Here is a 22,681-nt window from a genome sequence, read left to right as displayed (position 1 = left end):
CTTGAGTATTTTCACCCCAAGCCTCCACCACGTCACTGTAACCGTAGCCGCCCTCCTCAGTTTGATTGCAGCCGGTCGGACAGCAGCCGTCGTATGTTTAGCTTGAATCCGACATAGTTTGATTCATCAAATAATAAATTAGAGAGCATTATCGTCTGACCCTCCAGCGCGCAGCGTAGGCTCGCATTGTAGCGTGGTAATTGGACCTGGCCTCTCGGTGCCCATCGGATTAAGCTGTGGAACTGCGCGGTGATTAGAATTTAAAAGCTAGGTGCAGTGTAAACCAATGGAAATGAGTCCACCAGCACAATGAGTGCACTCTTTATTTATATAGAGAGTCTCTCTCTTTCACGTCGCACAGATAAAAAATAAACTTCTGGCACTTCTTGTTTCCAAAAGCCGAATTCTAAATACTGCTTAAGAAATTCCCTGTTGATATCGTATTACGCTACTCTCTTCCCAAAGCCGTGCAGTAATTGAGGTTGGTGTCAGATTGTGGTGTGGTTCCTTTTTTTTTTTTTTTTTTTTCCTTCCTACCAAAGATTGTCAGATTGAAGGCTGAGTTAAGTACGTACTTGTGATTTGAGACGCTCCGCCGCAGCGCGCTGTGTGCGTCGGCGTCCAGCAGGGGGCACAGGCAGACTGCCCGCGTGACGGCCTGGACGCCCAATGTCTCCTCACGCCCCTGAACACTGTGGGACGAGGCGGCAATGACAATGAAACACATTGGCAGTCAAGTGCTGTGTTTTCATGGGTCAGAGAGATGGGGGCACATTGAGGTGGAGTTAAGCATTTTCCCCATCTTTATGTTTAATATGTGTCTTAAGTTGCATCGTGGAAAGCAACAGAAGATTGATTCATAACTAATATTGGTGTTAATTGAATATCATTCTTTGATATGAGTATTTTTAAGTACCGTATTATTATTTTTTACAAATAAGGATTTTGCCTCACCCCAGGTTGTCCCAGTTTCATTTGTTCATCTGGCTTCAGGGTGTTGGTGTCTCACTTTGCAACGTAGCAGTTTGTTGTTGTGCAGAAATTGCTTCTTGTTCTTTGTGCACAACGTGATATAATTGCCCCCGTTCTCCCTATAATCACACAAGATTAATGATCTTTCCTTTAGGCTCTAGTTACAATGCCTCGCACTCTTCCGACAACCGAGGTTCACACTTTTCAGTGTTTTGTGAGTAAACCCTTTGCTCCTGCACAATGCAAGATACACAAACGCAGGCTCAGTGCAGTGCAGGGCCCCCGCCTGGGACTCTGATCGCTGCGGCGGGAGCCAGCCACCAAGATACATGCATCTGCTATAAAAAAAGCTAAAGAAACTCAATTGCAATTTTATTGTCCCGTGTGATAGATTTCCTGCCACCTTTGTAGCACCAAAGCTGTTTGTCACTGTTGCTCTCTCCTCCCACTGCTTCAGGGCTGTGTGTGTGCGCCCATGATTGCGCGCCTGTGTGTGTGTGTGTGTGTGTGTGTGTGTGAATATGAGTTACAAGGCACATTTTCCCTTCGCCCTCCTATTCTCTTGGGCTCGAGGAAGCCCTCCTTTGCGAGCCCATTGAATATTCATCGGAACCGTGCGAGAACAATCAGAGAAACAAGGCCTCATAAACACAACCAGCCCACTGGGAGCCTCTTGATAAACGCATATATGCATTCACAAATGCATATTTCCCCACTTCTCCTCTACTAGACTTTGTGAATTAGTTTGCCTCGTGTCCAATGTGGTAAAGCTCTGTTTGACATGTGTAGCGATAATGTGCTGCACCTCACTGTTGGAGGCTATCTTTGTATCTTTGTACTGCATTTCCTATTATTGCGTTATTAAGGAGGTAATGAGGTTTGGTTTGTTTGCCAGTTTCCCCGAGTCCTGTGGCAGATACAACCATTATTTTTAACTTGATGGGAATTATGGAAATGTAAACCTCCGTTGGTGGGAGTTCGTGCCTTTTTATAGTTTTTTTTTATTTGTATTTAGGCACACCTTTCATCCCGTACAATGCCTTGACAGTGGAACAATTTTATGCCACCTGGAAATATGTTGTGTGCAACAGTGAACTGGGACCATAAGAACTGTATTTCTTTCCTGTTCTGCTGTGTTTTTGTACAGTCATAGCAATTTGTAGGTGTACAAATAGTTATTTTAGCCTGTGTGGAAACTGGAGAGGTTTGATTTGTGCATTGGGATTGAATCCAGTTGGCTCTTATGTATTTTATTTAAAACATAGACCAACGAGTGGTACTAAGAACCTGGTTGTTGAGGATTAGTGTAAAAATATGAAAAAATACAGTGTGCGTGTGTAAATCCTTCTATGTCAGTCATTACAAGGCAAGTATATCTGCATAAGCGTCCCTCTGGATAGACAGATGTTCCTGCAGGTGTGCACGCTGACACAACAGCCCTCCCCCCCTCGGCGCACACACACCCACCCAAGGTGCCCCTCGTCCATCTCTGCACACAAATCGCTTTGAGAGCGAGGAGATCTCCAAAAGAAAGAGATCGGAGCGTGAAGGTTCCTCCGTCCTTCCGAATCTCACGGTCGGCTTGTTAAACCTGCCAGTTATTTCACCTCAAAAGTAAATATGAGCTGAAATGAGCCAACATAGTTTGCTTTAAAAGGAGCTAATCGCTGTTTTTTCTGTTGATGTGTGGATGCTTTCGCCCCGTGTGGTTATTGAGACATTCCACTCAGGCTGTGGTTCTTGGGGAAGAGTTTCACAGAGACGCATTGACAAAGTGGACAAAGGAAGGAGAGAATGAGAATGAAAAGCCAATTCCAGATAATAGCCATGCATCAAGAGTTGTCTATACTATCCAGTAGCCAATCCCCAGTACATCAATTTGTTCCTTTATCTTTGATCTAACAACATGTTCATCTCCAAGTAAAACAATCGGCTTCTTTTATTAAAACTATTACTGTACAGTATCCTGGATGAGCTTTAGTGCAGTCTTGTCTTTGTATTGTTGTGATAGAAAGTCTGAATAAAGTCTGTTTTCACATCAGTGGATCAGATTATAGAAAACCCAAAAGTAAAATATTTTTCTACACCGAGTGAGAAAGGAAAGTATTCTGAGCCACAGCGAAAACCACCCAGCCAGCATCGCAGCAGCAGACGACATTGATTTTGGAGGAGGAATTGCATTTAGCTAATCGGATTAGAGCCGTGCTGCCCTCCCCGTTGCCCCTTTGTTTTGTGGTTGCTCCCTATCTATTTATCTAAATGGGGACTCCGGGGCTCCGACTGCGGGGGTCTCCCGAGATCAGCGCTCAGCCACGCCGACCCTCAGCAGGCAGGTTGTGGCGCGGGGCCCTCGTGCTTATTCCAGATCAGTTATACAGGTCTCAGCTCTGTTCGGATTTGTTGTGTAAATGTGATCGTAGCTGCTCTTTGAAGGACCAAAACATGCATACATTTTTTTTTTTTTAATCTTATTTTTTTTTTAATTGTGTGAAACCAGAGAAACCACGATGATGACGATGTATTCCGTCGAGTCTTCTGTCTGATCCGGCCGCGCCATGCCCAGTTAATACCATGTTACCTGTCACATTAGAGGAGCCCACCATGTTTTTGTACATTACCATAACATTTTCCCATACCCCACTGAGGCCAGGCCCAGTCACGGAGTAGAAAGAAATTAGATTAGATCAGCGCTGATGTTTTAGCCACCCAAGGCAGTTTCTACATATTGTAGAAAAGGCTAACCGCTCTTTTAAAAACCACAGAGACGCATACTGTCTCTGTCTAATGGTAACTGGATCGGTTACAGAGCCCCATTTAAGGCCAACATACATCATCTTAATGCACAGACTGCATCCTGGCTCTATGACGGCATGCTTCTGCACCGCTCTCCCGCCTAATCTCCACAGCAGCAGCAGCAGCCTCTGAATGCAGCCTTTTAATTGCCAAAATGCTAAATGTCAAATTAAGCTCAAACTAATGGGGTAGAAGGTCTTGCTGTGTGATCACTGGGAAGGAGGGAGGCAGAGAGGACGAGACTGACTACTGGCGCATTTAGAACAGGCTGTGCACCCTGAAAGCAGCTATGGATTACCAATCACTGCCTCCCACTACACAAGATTAATGAGCACCCTTGTAGCAGGCTAATTTAGAACAATAACGCCTAATTAATTACAAATAATCAGCTTCTTTCTCTCCCTTCCCTTTCTTCCCCTCTGACTCACTTTATTCCTCCTCCTCGGCCATCTCTTATTTATTCTTCCTCTTCCTTTTGATCCCTGGCGTTTTCTTTTTCTCTCTCCCTCGCTCCTACTGTCCAAATAGCCTCAGGTGAAGAAGTGGGTTCTAGTTCAACCCCCCCCCGCCCCTCCCCTCCCTCTTTTCCACCAACAACCCATCTTTGACTTTCTGTCTTCCGAGCCCAGTGATTAATGCGGGGTCTTAAATTAGGCGTGGGAGGATTTGCCGATGCCGGACACGCACTCAGCACAGCTCGCAGACACACACTAATAGTATCTACTGCTAATCTATGACTGCTTACATGGATGGGCTCTTCCTAAAATGCCACTGCAGACCGTCGTCGATATGGACTAGTCTCCCCATATCAGATGTAAGAAGACTGATGGGGGTTAATAGGCCGTGGGCAACGCAACGCAGGACAGAGGCAAAAGTCTTAAATATGGCACATTTTCACCACAAAGGGTCCCAGTGGTTTGAGGCTCATAACTAAAGGGCATTTTGAAAAAACACAAGCTGTTTAAACGAGCGCCTTCTGTAGTGGTTGTAGTTGAGCACGTAGTTTTGACAATTAATGACCTTTCTTATGCTTTCGCTTTTATTTTGTTTACTTAAATGTGGTGTCGTAAGCCATTCAAATGGCGGCCAGAATACAAACGTAAGACCTGAGTTATAATGAATCTGGATTTTCCTCCTGATCTAAGAGTAGATTCTTGTCAAGATGATTAAAAAAATCTGAACCCATCGTCTTTTTCTGTTTGCAGGTCACCTTCGAGCAGCACAAGGAGAATCTGTCCCGTATGTTTCGGCAGTACCAGAGTCAGGAGTCCGCGGGCTCTGTGAGCACCCTGCGCACCATCTCCGGAGTCAGCCACAGCTCGGAGACCAACGGGCCCCCCGCCGAGGAGGCGGCCCCCTCCACCGTCATCGAGCTCACGGTGGACGAGCTGAGCCACAAGTTCCATGACTCTGCACCCAGCTCCACCGCCGCCTCCAGCCCGCCGCAGGCTGCCGGGGGGAGGGAACACGCACCCATCGCCATGGGCAACATCCTGGCCGGCGCGGAGGAAGAAGAAGAGCAGAAGTTGGTTCAGGAGACTCCCAAGAACGACTTGGGCGACGATGGAAGAGAGACTGAAGCTGCTGTCCCACAGAAAGACGACGTGAAGGAACAGAGTGAAGAGACCGACCAGCAGGAACCGGCGACGGCGGCTTCCACTGACGAGAACACGGACGGTAGACAAACCTCAGTTAGCAGCCAGGCCCCAGCGGATGACTCCAAAGCAACGGAGGAGGTCAGAGACTCAGACGCAACATCTGAGGCCAACGAAACGCCCGTAAAAGATGACGGAAGATCTGAACCTATCGGGGGTGAGTCATCGAGCTCTTTGAACGAAGCGGAGATTGAACCGCCGTCGGTCCCGGAACAAGGCGAGGTTGACCAGACGTCCTCTGATGCTGCTACTGTGTCCACAGTCAGCGACCACGTCCACACCAGTGACGCCGAGGACAGCCAAGGGGAGTCTTCTTACGCCTCCGCTGCAGCCGGAGAGGAAAGGGACGTAGGAGAGGAAGAGGGTGATGAAGAAGATCAAGGTCTCGAGACGAAGACGGCGGAGGAAAACGATGAGAAGCAGGAGGTTGGAACACAAGAAACTGCAGAGGAACAGGAGAGTCCGACTCCTCCAACGGGACACAGTTTGACAGAACCAGCCCAAGAGGCTTCCTCCTCCGACGCCACACCGGACCGCACCTCACCCAGCCAGCATCCAGAGACCACAAACACCCCTAAGGAGGACACTCTGCCCCCTCCCACGGACGGCTCCACCGCTGCCTCCACCTCCGGGACCAAGAGTGCAGACCCCGTCAGCAAGACCAAAGAGATCAAAATCGCCCGACTAGATGTGTCCAACGTGGCCTTAGACACGGAGAGACTTGAATTAAAGGAGGCCTCCACAACAGTAAGAGTCTGTCTCTCTACTTCTGATCCATAAATTATGTTCTTTAGAACTGATCAGTTTCAGTTACTCATGTTAACGCTAATTGTGTGGTGCCTCTCTGAAGGAAACAGGCCAAGACCAGCAAGCAGCAGCAGCAGGAGGGTCTTCAGGTCAGCAGAGAGAGGGCAGCAGCACGTCGGCCCCCCGCTCCACAATGTTTCGCATCCCAGAGTTCCGCTGGTCCCACATGCACCAACGGCTCCTCGCTGACCTGCTCTTCTCTATTGAGACAGATGTCCAGATGTGGAGGAGGTAGGGTAACGATCCGCTGACGCCGACGCTGACTTTGCTGATGCTTTAGCCTACGCTTGTTTTCCTAATTGATTAATGGAATATAGATTTATTGGCATTGGGTGCCTCTGATGAGCAGACAGGAGATCCCATCTCACAAGCCTTCTAATAAGCAAGTGGTGCCTGAAAAAATCTTTTGTGGTGTTACTATGGAAATTTCACTCCCGATATTATCATCTCAATGTAAATTGTTTGGCATTTACTTCAGGAATTTCAAGAATGTCTTTATGCATATTTATATTTCTTACAGACAAATATATACTTTTCCACTTTCCCACAAACTGAAGAGGAAGTCTCTAGGGATCCTTTGAAATGCATGTCGCATTGAGGACATTCATGTGGTGTAGACTAAAGCACAGATGTTTCCAATAAACATGTGAAATGTAGCATATTTTTACCCTGAATATTACCATTTAACCTTAAGAACAATCTGATATGTTGGCAAGCCCTCGTGTAGAGACAAATCCTATGATAACACTTATATTTAACTATTTTCTTCTATTTTATATATTCTGGATGTTTTTAGTTCTTGCTTTTATTTGAATTTATTTTGCTATGTTTGTTTCATTTATCAATACAACAAAGCAATTTTCAACTATGTTTAAATCTACTTGACCAAAAAATCAAAGCGTTTGTGTTTCTTCTACTTGGTCCATATTCTACTTTGTGTGTTGTTATCAACGCGATCCCTCTGTTGTCTCCCTCTCAGTCACTCCACAAAGACGGTTCTGGACTTTGTGAACAGCAGCGAGAACGTTGTGTTTGTCCACAACAGCATTCACCTCATCTCCCAGGTGGTGGACAACCTCATCATGGCTTGTGGAGGCATTTTACCTCTGCTCTCTGCCGCCACCTCTTCCTCTGTGAGTCTCTGTGCGTGTTTAACCACGTCGGTGTGTATGTTGGTGGCTTCAGTAGCAGGAAGTTATCCATCCACATTGACCTTTTCCAACCACATTAGCCCACAGTTGGCTGCCTCCTAACATTGTTAGTCTGTTTTTGTGTTGTCTCATCTCAGTGCTTCTCTTCCATGATTCTTTGCCTCGATGGCTTTGTTTCCCGGTTGAAAGAAACGGGTTGAAGCTCAAAATCATTCAATTTCTTAGAACAAAATAAAGACTGCCTCTAACAAATTATATTTTTAAAGGTTTTTATTTCAGAATGTGTTATTTAGAACATTAATTTGTTTTTTACAATTTTCTTTATAATCAAAGATAAAAAAAATACATATTTTTAATTAAATACTTTTGAAATCAACCTGCATACTAAATGAACATTTGAGTAAAGAGAACACTTTTTTTTAATTCTTTTTTTTTTTTACTCATCTGTTAATTTCCTTGTGAATGCTCCTCCTCCTCCTACCAGCATGAGCTGGAGAACATCGAACCATCCCAAGGCTTGTCGGTGGAGGCTTCCGTCACCTTCTTACAGCGCCTCATCAACCTGGTGGACGTTCTCATCTTCGCCAGCTCCCTCAACTTCACCGAGATCGAAGCTGAGAAAAACATGTCTTCGGGGGGCATCCTCAGACAGTGCCTCCGCCTCGGTACGCACACTGATGTCTTTGCATTGTCCCTTTTTTTTCTCGTCACTCACTTTATTTTTTTGTTTTATTTTAATAGGCTCATGCAATCTTATCCTTGTCCTGTTTATTTATTTCTTTTTCTTTCATCAGAATTTTCCGTCTTCTATCTCCCCTTTTACCGAGCCCTCTGTCCTCCCCGTTCATCGATCCGCCTCATGCCAGCCGGCAGTAGCTTCTTGTATTCGCCTCAGTCATGGCTCCCTGTAGCCCTTTTGAACCTCCCTGTATTGTCTTTCTCCTCTTCCTCTCTGTCTCCAGCCGCCGCTCTCCTTCCCTCCCCTCCTTCACTCTGCTCGTATCAGCGCTCTCTTATCTTGTTATTATAACCCCACTGCATGGCAACACTCTAAAATGGCTGCTATCGTGATATAGTAGAGTTCTACATAATGGCCTTGGCTGCAGTGTGCTGCAGCGCAGCCCGAGGCCTTTTTCTGCCTTCTGTCCCAGGCTATTACAGTTTCCTCTGACAGCATCAGAAGCCAAGCCACGCTCTAGTTGAATAAAATATATTGCAATTCTTACATTATTCATTTCACGCGGTGCACCTTTTCAGCAAACACAGTTCATCACATGAACACACACACACACACGACTCAGAAGTGTTGCAATGCTTTCTTCACTGATTTCAATCATTTCTTTGTGCTTTGTTCAACATACGTAATGGTGCATAATATGTGGCAAAGCCGTTTTACTTTTAGATTTGTGTTAAAGTGAAGCATACAAACAAAAAGGCTTTTAAAAATTCAAACTGTTTTTTTACAAAGAGCCCCACTCAGCTCGGAAAAGATCCAGCTATCGTTGGAGCTGTTGGGGAGGGGTGGGGGGTTCCTGGAAAGTGATGCCAACGTACTACAGGTCCAGTTTTAGAAAGCAGCCGTTATGAAATGAATATTTGATGAGGTATGCGCTCCCCATTGCTGGCACCTAATCTGATTTTGGGGGACTAACAAGGTTTTAGCATCTCCACCCCCCCCTCCAGCCTCCCCTTACGAATGGTTGTATGAAAGAGTAGTCCTAATGGAAAAAGCGAGCCCATTTCCAGACGGAATAATTTCCTCCTTGGTAATCTAAATGGCTCAGAGTTAACATTTGTCAGTTGTCAAGTACAGAATGGCGGGGGCTGGGAGGGGCTCCAGCAGAGAGAGCGGCACATTAGATTGCAAATGGTAAACGTGCCAGTTGTGAACCCGCATAAAGTTGTCCGACCACGAGATGTGTTTTTTTGCGACATCGCATCCTGTTTTGCCGCCTCGTCAGCATGTGCACGCCCTCGCAGCAGTGTCATTTGTTATGGGACCTGCACACAGTGGATGTGATTCAAGAGCACACCCCTGCACTGTGACCTTGGGAGGAGAGGTGGAGCAGGGAAGAGTGAACGATGCTGCCAGAGTTGGCCAGAGCACTGACCTTGTAGTGGCCCCACCTTCTCTCCTTTTTCTTTCTTTTTTTAAATCTCTCCGCTGCTCCTGTTGTTGTTTTCTCCGGATATATCCCTCCACATATCACTCTGAAAATCACTTTATTTATATGCTATCCCGTAATATCTCTTTCTGCATCTCTCCTCAGTGTGCGCAATGGCAGTGAGAAACTGCCTGGAGTGTCAGCAAGCGCAGTCCCAGCAGGGCGCCGAGGCGCCTGCATGTGGCCACGCGGCCGCGCCCGGCGCTGCGACTGGACCTTCCATGTCTGCCGCAGCGCAGGCGAGTAACCAAACCATCAACCACTCACCCCATTATCTTAGCACATTGTGTTCACGGCTTGTTATTGGATGAGTGCAATCGTTTCCCTTAAAACACAACATCATCATCTACTGTCTACTGGACTTTTTTTTTTTTTTACACTCTAAAATAGCTTCCTTTGCCCTCTTCCTATAATCAATAGTAAACCAGAAGGATTGTTTGTCCGTTGTCCTGCTCTGCAACAACAACCAAGTGCAAATGCATTCGCTCATATACTATTGAATTACCAAACTTGTTGCTATTTCTGACACCAGACGAGGCCTTTGGTCATCGGCCCTTTGATTTGATACAGAGACTTCCAGTAAAGTCCTGTTGCTCTTCCCTGAACCGGGTGTTAAAGCTCATTTATAATGCAGTGGCTCTACAGAAAGGCCATTATGTTAAGGACATGATCCCAGGAGGGGACGGCTCCCCTCAACTGCGAAACCTTACCCTGCCTCATGAAGTGCACGTGGATTAATAAACATCCCGAATGGGTGTGAACGTGCATGTGCTGCTCGCACTTAGCTTTGAGATTATGATTGATTTCCTGGCTAATGGTTTCGTTTCTCATGCACGCACGCAGAGCCCTGTTGATGCCGTGACCGGCGGAGTGTCTCCTGTCACGGAGCTGGACCGGCTTCTACAGGAGATGGACATCAACCGCCTCAGGGCTGTCGTCTTCAGAGATATCGTGAGTCGTTCAGAAAGCACGCGCGGCGGCTTTTTTTTTTTTTTAGCAGACGACACAGATCGTTTAGTGTATTTTGTTTTGTTTCAGGAGGACAGTAAGCAGGCCCAGTTTCTGGCGCTCGCTGTCGTCTACTTCATCTCGGTCCTCATGGTGTCAAAGTACCGCGACATCCTGGAGCCTCACAACGACAAGCGGCGCCCTCAGCGATCCCAGTCGGCCAGGAGCACAGGTACACGGCGGCTCCAAAGGAAACAAATCTGAAGTGTTTATCTTTATTGGTAGATGATGCTGTAATGTTTTATTTCTATAAAGTTTTGTCTCAAGTACTTACGAACCCTTGTTTTACATTAATAAACAGTAGAATAAGAGAAATGTTTTCCCTGATATTCACATCTTGACCAAACTAGAAGATTGGGAACCACTACAGTTAAACCCTCCGACGACGTTGCCTTATTGCTCACATCTCCTCCTTCTCGCTTGTGTTTTCATAGATAGCGGTGCCGTTTCTGGCGGGCTAGAAGTGGAGAACGGCGTCTCCCTCCGTCGGTATGATTCCGGCATCGGCGACGACCACACCTCGACCGCCGCGAGCGAGGCCGACCTGTCCTCCTCCGGCGCGACCCACGGCCCGGACGCCATTTCAGAGGCTCTGTCCACGCTGTCTTCCGAGGTCAGACCGTCGCTGCCCGCCGATTCAAAGGGCAAGAATGTGAAGGACATCCTGCGCAGCCTGGTGAGCGCTCCGCCCGACGCCGCGGTGGATCCGGGTCTGCTGCAGCCAGCGTTTCTGGGAGGTGTCGGCGACGCGGCCAGAGAATCGTCACAACGGTTCCGCTCCTTTGATCGGTGAGGGCTCCCGTTCAGACATGTCACATTCACTAGCATACCATTCTCCAAGAATCCTATTTTTCTGCCCGTGCGCATCGGGGATTGTGGGAAAGAGATCTGGGGCACAGTTTCCTCCGGGGCAAACCTGACAGCTTTGTCAGTTTCCCAAGAGCCCATATGGTGCAACTACACACGTGATCCTCAAGCTTCAACGTTGACAGTTTCCTACCGTTTATCCCAACATAGCTACAGGGGACTTTTGAAAGTCAGCCCTTGAAGACATCTCAGCTTGGTACCCTCAGAGGAGGTGGATCATGAAAAAACATTCTGTAACAGAAACCCCTTTGAACCGGAGGGGAATCTTAGTCCCCGACTTTCCTCCTTACTCCCATTGTTGTTTCTTTTAGCTGTTGATGTAGGTGCTCATCTCAAGCTAACTGCCGTACAAAGAGACTGTCTTGTGGAAAACGGGAGGCCTGTCTGGAATGAAGAGACGGAGGAACGAAGCTGGCAGGAAGCTGCTTCTTTTCACCCTGACACTGATATTTAACGACTTTCTTTTTCATCTCTCCGGCTGCTCGTCTCCCCCTGTCTAACATGTGAACCGTTGTCCCGTCTCTGGCATAAATGCGTCATTTGCGTCACCCCCGGAGGTGCACTGGTAAACAGACCCGGGGCAAGGGCTTCAAAAGCGGAGCCTGGTACAGGAGCCACAGACGGGCCCAGGTGAGAGAAGACGGTCAGTGGTCTGGTTTGCATTTGGAGCGTTGATTCCGAGACAGACATCCAAAAACGGCAGGGGGGGAGGCGGAGACGGAGAGAGATGCGTGGAGGAGGGGGGAGAAAAGTCTCTGTGGGGGTGATGTCAAGTCAAGGTTCTCATGTACTGAAGAAAACATTTCTCCGTCGCTCTCTCTCTCACAAACACACTCAGTCCGCCGACCCCCAACTGTGGGAATTCCACGGCATCTCTGTGATCGCGTGTCTTTATCTGAGGAATGCTTTGTCAGGTCTCAGGGCGCTCCTCATATCTGGGGGATTAGACTGGCTCCTGTCCGCTGAGCACACTCAGTAGGAAGAGAGGACGTCGGGAGAGCTGGAGAACATAGAGTAACAGCTCGCTCGTTGCCGATGGGAGCCTCTTCATGCCGGGTAGACGGCCCAGGCTGACTTTTTAAGACAGGATAGAGCGTGTCGACGCATGAACGCAGAGCGGGCCTGTAACTAATTAGTGTTAAGGTAAAGCATAAGGTAGCGAAAAATAAATGTTCTGTTCATTTCCTTAAATACAGCAAAACCAACAGTATATTTCTTTTTTAATTTCCTCCGACTTTTTGCCCAACCTCATTGGTTCCTACTTGGCATGAAAAATCTTTAAAAAAGGGGTCAGAAACGTACTGAATTATTTTGATTATTGCCTTATGGATTTATGAGACTTTGGATACACAGAAAACCTGTGAGGAGGTTAATTCATCAGAAGTTTCTCTTTTATAGGGGATTACATGAGAAAAATCTAGATGATCTATTTCCGATCTATAAAATCTGAGATCTGCACATTCACATTTCAATATTCTCAACCAGCGACTATATGGTGTTTTTTTTAATGAAAGTTAATAATCATAACTAAATGTATTGACTAGTCAGTTTGTAACGTATGCATTTATTTATTATTCATTTATTTATTTCGTTATCTCCTGAGGTAGCCGCCCTTTATCAGCCCGCTGTCTCTAGTCTTTGCCCTGACCATTTCTACTTACCACACATGCAGACATGCTCTGTGTTTATTATCTTGTCGTAATGACTCTATCACTGCTCAGCATCTCCCACCAACCAGTAAGCCTCCCACTGACACCAGTACAAGCTATGGCTGATATTCCGCGCCGACGTCTCCCTGCCTGAGCGTGGCAAACTTTACACTTGCCCAGAGCGAAGGATTTACGAGGTCAATGTATGAAAGGAGCTGGGATCTCCCAGATGAAACCTGGGGGGGGGGTGGGGGGGGTGAAGTATCCTTACTGATTCATTTACAAGTGGAGACCTGCTGGGTTTCTCCCATCCATTTCTCAGCCATGCCCCTGTTATGACAGCCAGTCTGCAAATATTTGCTGACACAAACCAGAACTAAACAGTGTCATTGTACGAGCCGATGATTTAGCCTTCATGGTTGAGCCGAAGACGCGAGTGTTGGACGTGGGGATATACATGGAGCGATTGTTTGCATTCCTGCATGCATGTGAGAGTCGAACGGGCAGATGAGTCGTGTTGACGCTGAAGTGTTGTTAATGTACCGCTTAGGGATGAGCGTAAGCATGCAGGACACAAACGCAACTGAAAGAGTGAAAGCTGTTTTGCTTTGTTTTCAACCTCAGAATCTCACCTATTTTTTTGTTCTGCAATTTAATTTTTCCTGATACAACTGAAACAAACTTACTAGCGACAATTAATTAAAGTAATCTATAGAAGATTTATAGGTTGCTTAAAGACATTTCACTACTTCTAGATTTTGACACTTCCTTTGAAGCCTAATCAATCTGTTTGGCAGGTTGCTGTTTGAAATATTGATTTTTGAGAAGAAGAAAATCCAATAGCTACATATTACCTGAGCCAATTATTTTTTTTACCGCAATCCTTTTTCAGGGTAAGCGAGCGGGAGTGGACACCAGTGTTGTAGAAGGGCCGACAACACCTAAAGTAGAGCTGAGAAGAAAAATGGTTGTACACTCAAAATGCAAACAAGTAATTTACATATCCAACAAGTGATGTTGATACGTTGGTAGAGCCCAGCTGATATATCAGCATTCTTTATCACATGTACATTATTGGATATTTGACCCTGTACCACATTCCCTTTTGGAAATTATTTGTTTGTCAGAATCACAAGAAATACACACAGAATCTTTACATCGCACAAAAAACGTTGAGATTCTGCTTTTCTCATACGATCGGCTCCCAGTTGCTCCACTCATTAATCACTCATGTCGTCAAGTTAATGCCCCTCCCACACCAGCCATCATCATCCAATCACAGCCTGGGATGTCACGATTTGAATGCGTGAACATGCAAATGTTTTGGTGGGAATTTTAAGAGATAAAAGTTCGAACATTAATATGCTCATGGATACACACTCGTCTACACCCTAGACTAGGGAATGGTATTTTAAGACACACGCGCACACACACAGATACACACCAGCTATGCTTCCTTACCGATTCTCGCACTTGTTTTACCTGAAATAGCACAGATTACTGGAATCACAGTGTTTACTGCACTTATCCAGCGTACGTTAAAGCCTTTAAATAATGCAGCCTCGGTACACACACAGGCGCAGACACTCGCTGCCCTGGGCTCCTGTTTGTGGGTTGAGTGGGGCCGCTGACGGCTGATTAATCGACTGGGGCGACCCACTCATGATAAGTGTGGCTAATGACCTGCTGAATAATTCACTGGGCCTTTGCCGAGCAGATGGAAGGCCGAACACGTACGTGGAGGGATGTTCCCCGGCAGACCCGCGCGCACACTTGTGCACTTATTTGCACAGCCATATGCATATATTCAAATATATTGGACCGGTTGATACACACCCTCCCTGCACACAGCAGGGGGGCCGCTGTCTCCCTCCCCGGCTGTTGACACTTGGGGTGCTTCACGTCAGCGCCGCCCTTGTTCCCTGATACCAACATCCAGCCCGCTCTCTATCAGGGCAGCGAGCAAGTAACCAGAAACTCTTTATCTCCTCCGTCGCTCCCGGCCGTCCCTTTTCCGTTTTTTGTTTTTAAACCCTCAGCTCTGAATCCTCCGGCCTTCTTTGCCAGCTGTATTATTCTTAAATCATAGATCACTTGAAGCAGAGTTCAGCTGTCAGGGCTTCACAGCAACTTTTGTTATATCTGATCACCTGCCCTAAATCAAGTGAGAACAGCGTTTGATACTGCAGCCAGGTATCTGTCCGCACCACGGGGAGCCACCGCCAACCGCCCTCCCGTGTGCGCGTAAACACTAACCGCGGACATCTGCAGGAATGCACGCATGCTCGCTGTTGTCTCCCGCCGGGCCGCCGTTATTGAAGCCTGCATCGGTCTGTGTTTCTGAGGGGGAGCAGTAGCCAGTGATTAGACCCTGCTTCCCTTGTGTCAGCACTGATAAGCAGGGCCAGGCGCTCTTTGATACGGCCAGTGGTCTGTCAGAGCCCTACGCTCTGAACTGACAGCTTATCTGCATGCCGCTCTCCTCCCATCTGCTGTTCGCTGTTTGCGGATTTAGCTCCACTCGTGCTGCGTCGTTATGGGAAAAACAAAACCTCATAATCCAGGCGCTCGTGGTAAATAATGACGGGCATACTTTTTTCTACAGAAGGATTACATTCGATTGCCAAACATTTTAGTTTAGGTTGTTTGTACATACACACACAAAGCCCTACACACTACACACTGGCGAAATACATTTTTCTTGACAGGCCGGTTTAGTTCTTTTGGGTACAACCAAGTAAACAATCGTATGTGCAGTAATTAGTCCAGTGATGAGTCTTCTGGTGTAATGGATTTGTGACATGGCTGGTTTTGTTCCGCTCACGGCGGTTACATCAAAGTCCCATTCGGCGAGCTGTGAGCCGGCACTTTCCCCCTTTTGCACACAACCGCTAAATACAAAATATTAAAAACCCTCTCTTCTCCACACAGAAGTGTCGTCGTTGCACCTAAGAAAGCGGGCGCAGCACCGTCTCCGGGCGCTTCCACCTCCGTCCCAGCAGCCACTGCTGCTTCTGTGTCTGGTGGGACGCCCATCGACAGCGTCGCCGTGGTTTCCTCTGGCGACGCGTCACAGAGCGCCTCCGCAGACCCGGCAGCCAGTAAGTATACACACACACACACACACACACACACACGTATATACACACGCACACACGCTCACATTATATTTTAATGGCAGTGTTTCTGTAAGGGCTGAGGAGTCGTAACCTGGATGAGCGTTTTGGAAAAATCTATATTTATTGGCGAGTGTCTATGTGTCTGTCTGGCAGAATAATGTTGCCCTGTTTGTGGCGGAGAACGTAATGTGAAACAAAAAGGTTCCACTTGTTCAGCTGCTTTTATTGTATAAAAGTTAATATAAAAAAATGAAAGGAGCCATACACGCATAAAGCATTTTTTATTAAATGTAAATAATAAATACTGGTTAGATAAATCTAATTTGAACTGTAATGCTACAGTGATTTCTGCTGCAGGAGTGAATTAAGGTCAATCACTAAAATAATAAATACGCACTTCTTTTATTGCAACTTTATGACCTCACTAACTCTACAATATTCACTGATTCAGCAGTGACAATTAATAACGATCCGACGGCCAGCATTTATCTTTTTGGTTTTGGTCACCTTTTCTGCATCAACTAATGTGTATTAAAGCATAATGTTTTTTCACTGCTGAATCTGTTTGTTTAAGATGAGGGGGTGACTTTTCGTTTTTATGGGATGTGCACTCAGCGGCGTGTGCGCCTGTGAATAATGATAATTGTTGAAGCTGTATGCAAAGAGGGCTTTGTGTCAGTGAGCCGCGTTGAGTAAATACGCTTTGTGAGTGAATTTTAGTGGGGCAGTGGGAGGACTAATGGAGACATTCATTTACTCCCCTTTGTTTGAAGGAGCTACTTCAGCTGGAGAGAGATACTTTTACCAGGCCCACATGGCGCTGCTTAACACCTTACACACACACACACACATTCCAGTCCACGTTACACTGTCTGTCATTCCTTAAGAGTTATCCCTGCTCTGAGACCGTCCTGGCTGGAAAAACAAGCGCGCTGCAACACCAGGAATCCCCCTCCTCCATATTCTGTTGGGCATTAGCTTATTTATGAGCCACAGGGAAGTGAATTTACTGCCAGATCAATCAAACATAGACTTTGTACCTTGTGTGCCTCTGTCTCCAGAATGAAGTCGTAAAGCACCTTTTAGTTGTATAATGAAACCGTCACAAAAACAGGCTGGAGGGGTAAATTGGTATGTAATGACTTAATGAGTGAAAAAGCAACTGGGGGAAAACATCTCACATTCCAGCACAGGTGTAACAGTGAAAGTAGTTCATATTTATAACAAACACTTAATATCACGCATTAGTTTGATGTATAGTTGTCATATTAAACAAACAAAAGTATGACTGACAGTGAAACATTACCCAACCTTTTAATGCTCTATTGAGAGGTTTTCCTCATGAAAACCTCTGAATTGTGAATTGATAAGGAAGACGTATTGTCCTTGGAGTACATCATCTGCTATCTGGCCATAAAGCTATACTTGTACCCCCACTTGCCCTATTTGACCATAAATCCCCTGCTCTACACATTTAAATGGAGGTATTATTTCATAAGGTGCACGTTTCCACACAGGTTTATGTTGCTCCACGGAGTGTGTGTGTGCGTGTGTGCGTAGCGCCTTTTTCTTGTACAACATCCAGACTAATAACAGAGTTCTTTGGTTTCTCCCTGCAGCAGGCGGCCAGGTTCCAGCCAGCGCTAGCCTGCCATCTGTCCCCCCGCTGTCCCCTGTGACCCAGAACACAGCCCCCAATATGAGGTGATTCATCATCTTCTCTCCCTTTCTCACATACACACAAGCGCATGCACTATATGCTTTTTATGCACACATGAGCATCAGTTCTTAATACATCTCCACTGATAGTTTTCTTTGTCCTAAATCCAATCGTTTCCTTCACAATAAAGACTGATATTTGACTTGTGTTATGTATTTAAATTGGATTTCCTGGATAGATTTTTTGGAGATGCATGCCAAGTTCATTGTACTCACGATGTGCTGTTGGGATCCCAACCTCTCTAGCATCTCAGAACGTCTGGAGAACGCTCTGGAGAAGGCAGCTCCTCTGCTCAGGGAGATCTTTGTGGACTTTGCTCCCTTCCTCTCTCGGACTTTGCTGGGCAGCCACGGACAAGAACTCCTTATTGAGGGCACAAGTGAGTACAACGTCACAGTGTGTGTTATCATTTAAATCCCATTGCATATCCAGGCCGTGGTTAATCTGAGTGTGATGAGCTCGCGTTGGGCCAAGAGCTGGTAGCTGCGCTGAAGGTTTCTAGGGGGCCGGGGTCATAGGCCAGGCCACTAATAGCAGTGTTTGGGGTGTCTGCTGCCACCAAACAAAATGGAAAGTTGATTGATAGCTACAGGGGGGCCTTCAGGGAAGACAGGGGGAGGTGTGTGTGTGTGTGTGTGTTTCATGTGAAGAGCGACCAAAAGAAGGTTGCTCTTCCCGTCTGTGCATGTGACTCTGGACACTAAAGTCCACCCCTGCCCTCTGAAAGCCCAGGGCTCGCCATTAGGGATCAATGGGACATATGCCGGCCAAGTCGGGCCTGTAATACAAGGCCCAAATATGTATTAGTTTACAGTAACATCATGTCGGCTCATTAGGCCCATCAATACTATCTGCTCTCTTGCAGATGGCACAAAGTTGTGTGTGTGTGTGTGTGTGTGTGTGTGTGTGTGTGTGTGTGTGTGTGTGTTCCCACAAGCACAGAGGAAGGTTGATGAAATGAGCGCTCACAGAAATAATAGCTAATTGTCACGTGGACATTTCTGACTGCCCTCTCTTCTAACTCTCTCCAGGCCTGGTGTGCATGAAGTCCAGCAGCTCAGTGGTGGAGCTCGTCATGCTGCTGTGTTCACAGGCAAGTCCTGCGTCTTTATCTTTCCTCGGCCCGCGCCGGGCCGCTTTTCCACCGCTCTGATTTATCGGCCTCACCTCGAGTGCAGTAAATCCACAGCACGGAGCGGAGACAGTGAGCCGTCCATCCGCCCTTATCTTCCCCCTCCACGCCGGCCTGTTCACCTTCCCGCAGTTGCCCCGAGCGAGGGCGGAGAAACCGGAGAGAAGACGTCTTTGGCCGCCAATATCGGTTTGAGGGTCAAGGGTGGCCGACCCGCCCGCGCCACCTCTGACCCGAGCGCCGGCCCCCCTGTGGCCTGGCCCAACTGATGAGGAGGGATAATGTAGATTTGATGGTGCTTTGCATTGATTATCCCTCTCTTCTCTGTTGTCTTGTGGGTGTTTTCTTGCTGGGTTTATTTAGCTGCTGCCGGATTCATGAATACTAATTTGGGGATCATAAGCAGGCGTGGGCCGATCAATGACCGCGGACGTCGATAGATCACTCCAGGATGCCTGATTAGCACAGAGACACCCAAAGCTACTGAAGGCTGTTTAGGACCGAGACACAATACACAGTGTTGTTTATATTTATGTGTAAATGCATTTTATAAAACGCTGTAGAACCTACTTATTTGCCCTCGCATGGACTCATCCAGGGACAAAGACAACGGATAATAAATCTCCTCTGGCCCGGTTTGTTTGCATCGTTTCCATTTAAAGCACCTCGTGAAAAAACAAAGATATCCACCAAATACAAAAAACCCATCTGATTAATGACCCCTCTCTCACCGCCTGTGCTCTGCTTTTTTTTATCGGCTCTATTTTCCTTAAGAAATACCACCTGTCATCTGACTTTCTTTCCTCCACCTTCTCCCCCCTTTTAGCCCCCTACTCTGTTTGCTTCCCATTATTCACTTTGCCGTCTCCTCTAAAAAGGTAATACAGTCAGATTACACATCTGTTTGGATGTCAGGGGCCACGCATAGATTTGTGCTAGTGGGACGCGCGGCGGGAATGCGAGCCCTGTAATGTCCAGAGACGAAGGAGTAGCAGGAGCGAGCGCGAGGCAGAAAAGCGTAGAGCGGAGAATGACAGGCTCTAATGCACCTATTTGTCATATCTGTCAGGGTGTTGTTTAATGCTAATCTAATCAAAGGAAGAATCTTGGTGATTGCTCCGCTGCACAGCTCATGGCTCGCTTCCCCCTTTGGTCCCAAGCCCAAGCTTATTTCTTCCTTTCTCAAAGCGCCAAGCTACCCCACCCAATCTACACACACACACACACACACACACTCTATCTGGGAGAGGAGCAGGGATTGGCCGGCGTAGTGTTGATTGCTTCCATAAATCATCCAACCAAATTCTCTCACAGCTAATGCAAATGTAATTTTATTGTTGTGTAAGGGATGACGGGGGGGGAGGCTGAGGCGATGTGCTGCTTTCCACCGGGGGGGAAAAGAGGGAAACTGGGACAGACTTTCCTCCGGGCTAAATTACTACGTGTAATTATTTGTGTGTTTGTTCTCCTTGTGGGGCGAACGGAGGGAGACGGTGCCGTGATTGATGACACTATTTAGCAAAGTTTGTCGGGCCCTCTGGCACAGGAAGCAGTCGATCCTCTCACAGGAAGTGCCTGCGTGGCCGTCTTGTGAAACTCCTCCCAGCCTTCATCGCAACCGGTGGACTGAGTGGACTGAGATGATTTTGATTGATTTCCCCCCCCCCCCCCCCTCCCCCCACCCCGCCCCACTCCTTCATAGGAGATGCGATGCTATCTCTGTGAAATTTTAATTAATTTCCCGAGCTTCGAGATGGAGTGGAGCCAGGGTGAAGGGTCGGGAGTCTGGGGACCGCAGAGCAGTTTTTAATCAGGGATCCTATGAAAGTTCCATTGGCGGCCACATCAGCTTGGCATTGAGGAGGGGATTGTAAACCGCCGTTTGATTGGGCCCCATTTCTAAACAACTACAACTGTGCTCCCAATTAAAGGACCATTTTGATCAGACATTAACTGTTGGGGTGGTGCGCTGCCTTGTTCTACTCTCTAATATCGATCTTTGAGCACTGATGAATATACAAGATGAGGATTAATGGTCATATACTGTAGACAGAACGTACTGGATCTGTGCATGGCTTTGTTGAGATTTTAACATGTGCCATGTTTAAAATCAATTCTTTTTTTATTGTTTTTTTATTAATGTCCAGATCTGTTTTTAAATGAATTATTTGGTCAATTACATGTCAGAAAATAGAGGCAAATGTCATTTGCTTTTAGCTGCCTTATGAAGAGGTTTTATTTTGTTCAAACAACCGAAAATTCTGTTTACTATCATACAAGACAAAGCAAATAAAAAAATAAAAGATACTAATTCTAGCTTTTAAAAATGTGAGATAAAAACGATTAATTCTTCATCAGAGATGATGCAGATATATTTTCTATATTTTCACTAATTGACAAATTGTTACAGCTTTACTTCAATCTGATTGCAAACATTTCTGTTGCTATAAACGGCTACCATGATGAGTAAAACAATGTTCTATTTGTTTATAATATGCAATTCTTTGGTGATTATTGGACAATTTAAATTCATAACAAGATATTTTTCTACGGTTTATATGAAGATGTCATCCTGCCTTCCTCAAAGGAGTTTATGCTTATTACGTTTTTTCTGTCTTGTATGTAAATTTCGACTCCTCACGTGCTGATTCGCCTCGACAGTTTCACTCTTCGTCGTGTTTGTGGGCGTCGTTTCCTGGTTGCTCTTCTTGAGGTGGCTTCCAGCGTAAACATCCGATAAATAAATAAATAATGCAGTAGGACAAGAGAAAGGGCTTCTCCCTGGCGCTCGCTGCCGTCGATCCGGAGCTTTGAGAAATCATCTCCTGGGTTACTGGACAGTCTCCGATGAGCAGAGGCCCATAAATCTCCTCAGTAGCTGCATTTGTGTCCTGTAGATCAGCCATTATTGTCCGGCCCCTCTGTCAGCCCATCCATCCTTCTGCCATTTATCAGAAATGCATCCTGTACATGGAGTGCAAGGGGGGAGGGGGGGGAGGGGGGGGGTGGAGTGTCTCTGGTCTCATGATGGTCAATCCCAGATAGGAAAGGCTGCTCTTCCACTCACCTGAACAAATACATTCTATGCAGTGTCTTAATCAAATACCATAAAAATACCTCAAACTATAGTAACACAAATAAGCACATTGCACACAGACGTTCATGATCGCTGTGGAGTCTTATGCTGCTTTCATGTCGAACCAGACGGAAGCCCATAAACCAGATATTATTTTAATGGAGGAACGCAGGTCAAATTGGCATCTTAAAATGAGATACGGCTGCCAGAGATTACGAGTTATTGCAGATAGTGGTGTGGTCTGAAGTTGAAATATATACGTTTTTCGGCATCCACTGCGATGGAATTTCCAACCAGATGTGGCATCGTTCCCCCCAACAAGATTAAAGTTTGAGTTGTAATGTTAAGAGAAAGCTGCATTTATAACGTGCATTATTGGAATAATTATTTAACTACAGACACTAATTGTTATTTCATGAGGTCTGTCAAAACCCGAGCAATCACTAATATCTGGGTGGTTTTATAAAATGATGTCAAAGTGAGAATATCTTTTTGCAATTTAGATTATTTTCGCCTTTTAATTTCCCGTAGTCAAGAATTACCCATTTATTATTGTTGTTGAGTTTC

General features: G+C 46.3%; 1 protein-coding gene across 8 annotated transcripts in view; it reads left to right on the top strand.

Annotated features, from left to right (window-relative positions):
* Positions 1 to 22,681, top strand: part of lrba (LPS-responsive vesicle trafficking, beach and anchor containing) — a 147,404-nt gene that overhangs the window by 31,188 nt on the left and 93,535 nt on the right. For 4 of the 8 annotated variants that reach the window (XM_078109147.1, XM_078109145.1, XM_078109144.1 and 1 more), the window contains exons 22-33: positions 4,971 to 6,167; positions 6,271 to 6,458; positions 7,207 to 7,360; positions 7,863 to 8,043; positions 9,649 to 9,782; positions 10,387 to 10,494; positions 10,582 to 10,723; positions 10,986 to 11,340; positions 15,999 to 16,168; positions 17,806 to 17,890; positions 18,152 to 18,285; positions 18,938 to 18,999. In XM_078109147.1, the coding sequence (XP_077965273.1) occupies positions 4,971 to 6,167; positions 6,271 to 6,458; positions 7,207 to 7,360; positions 7,863 to 8,043; positions 9,649 to 9,782; positions 10,387 to 10,494; positions 10,582 to 10,723; positions 10,986 to 11,340; positions 15,999 to 16,168; positions 17,806 to 17,890; positions 18,152 to 18,285; positions 18,938 to 18,999 (2,910 nt within the window). The remainder of the gene's footprint in view (positions 1 to 4,970; positions 6,168 to 6,270; positions 6,459 to 7,206; positions 7,361 to 7,862; positions 8,044 to 9,648; positions 9,783 to 10,386; positions 10,495 to 10,581; positions 10,724 to 10,985; positions 11,341 to 15,998; positions 16,169 to 17,805; positions 17,891 to 18,151; positions 18,286 to 18,937; positions 19,000 to 22,681) is intronic. The other 4 variants (XM_078109148.1, XM_078109146.1, XM_078109143.1 and 1 more) reach the window with 2 other exon arrangements.

Source organism: Gasterosteus aculeatus, chromosome 9 (assembly GCF_964276395.1).
Source record: "Gasterosteus aculeatus chromosome 9, fGasAcu3.hap1.1, whole genome shotgun sequence".
NCBI lineage: Eukaryota > Metazoa > Chordata > Actinopteri > Perciformes > Gasterosteidae > Gasterosteus > Gasterosteus aculeatus.
This window is presented reverse-complemented; position numbering and strand designations above follow the sequence as displayed.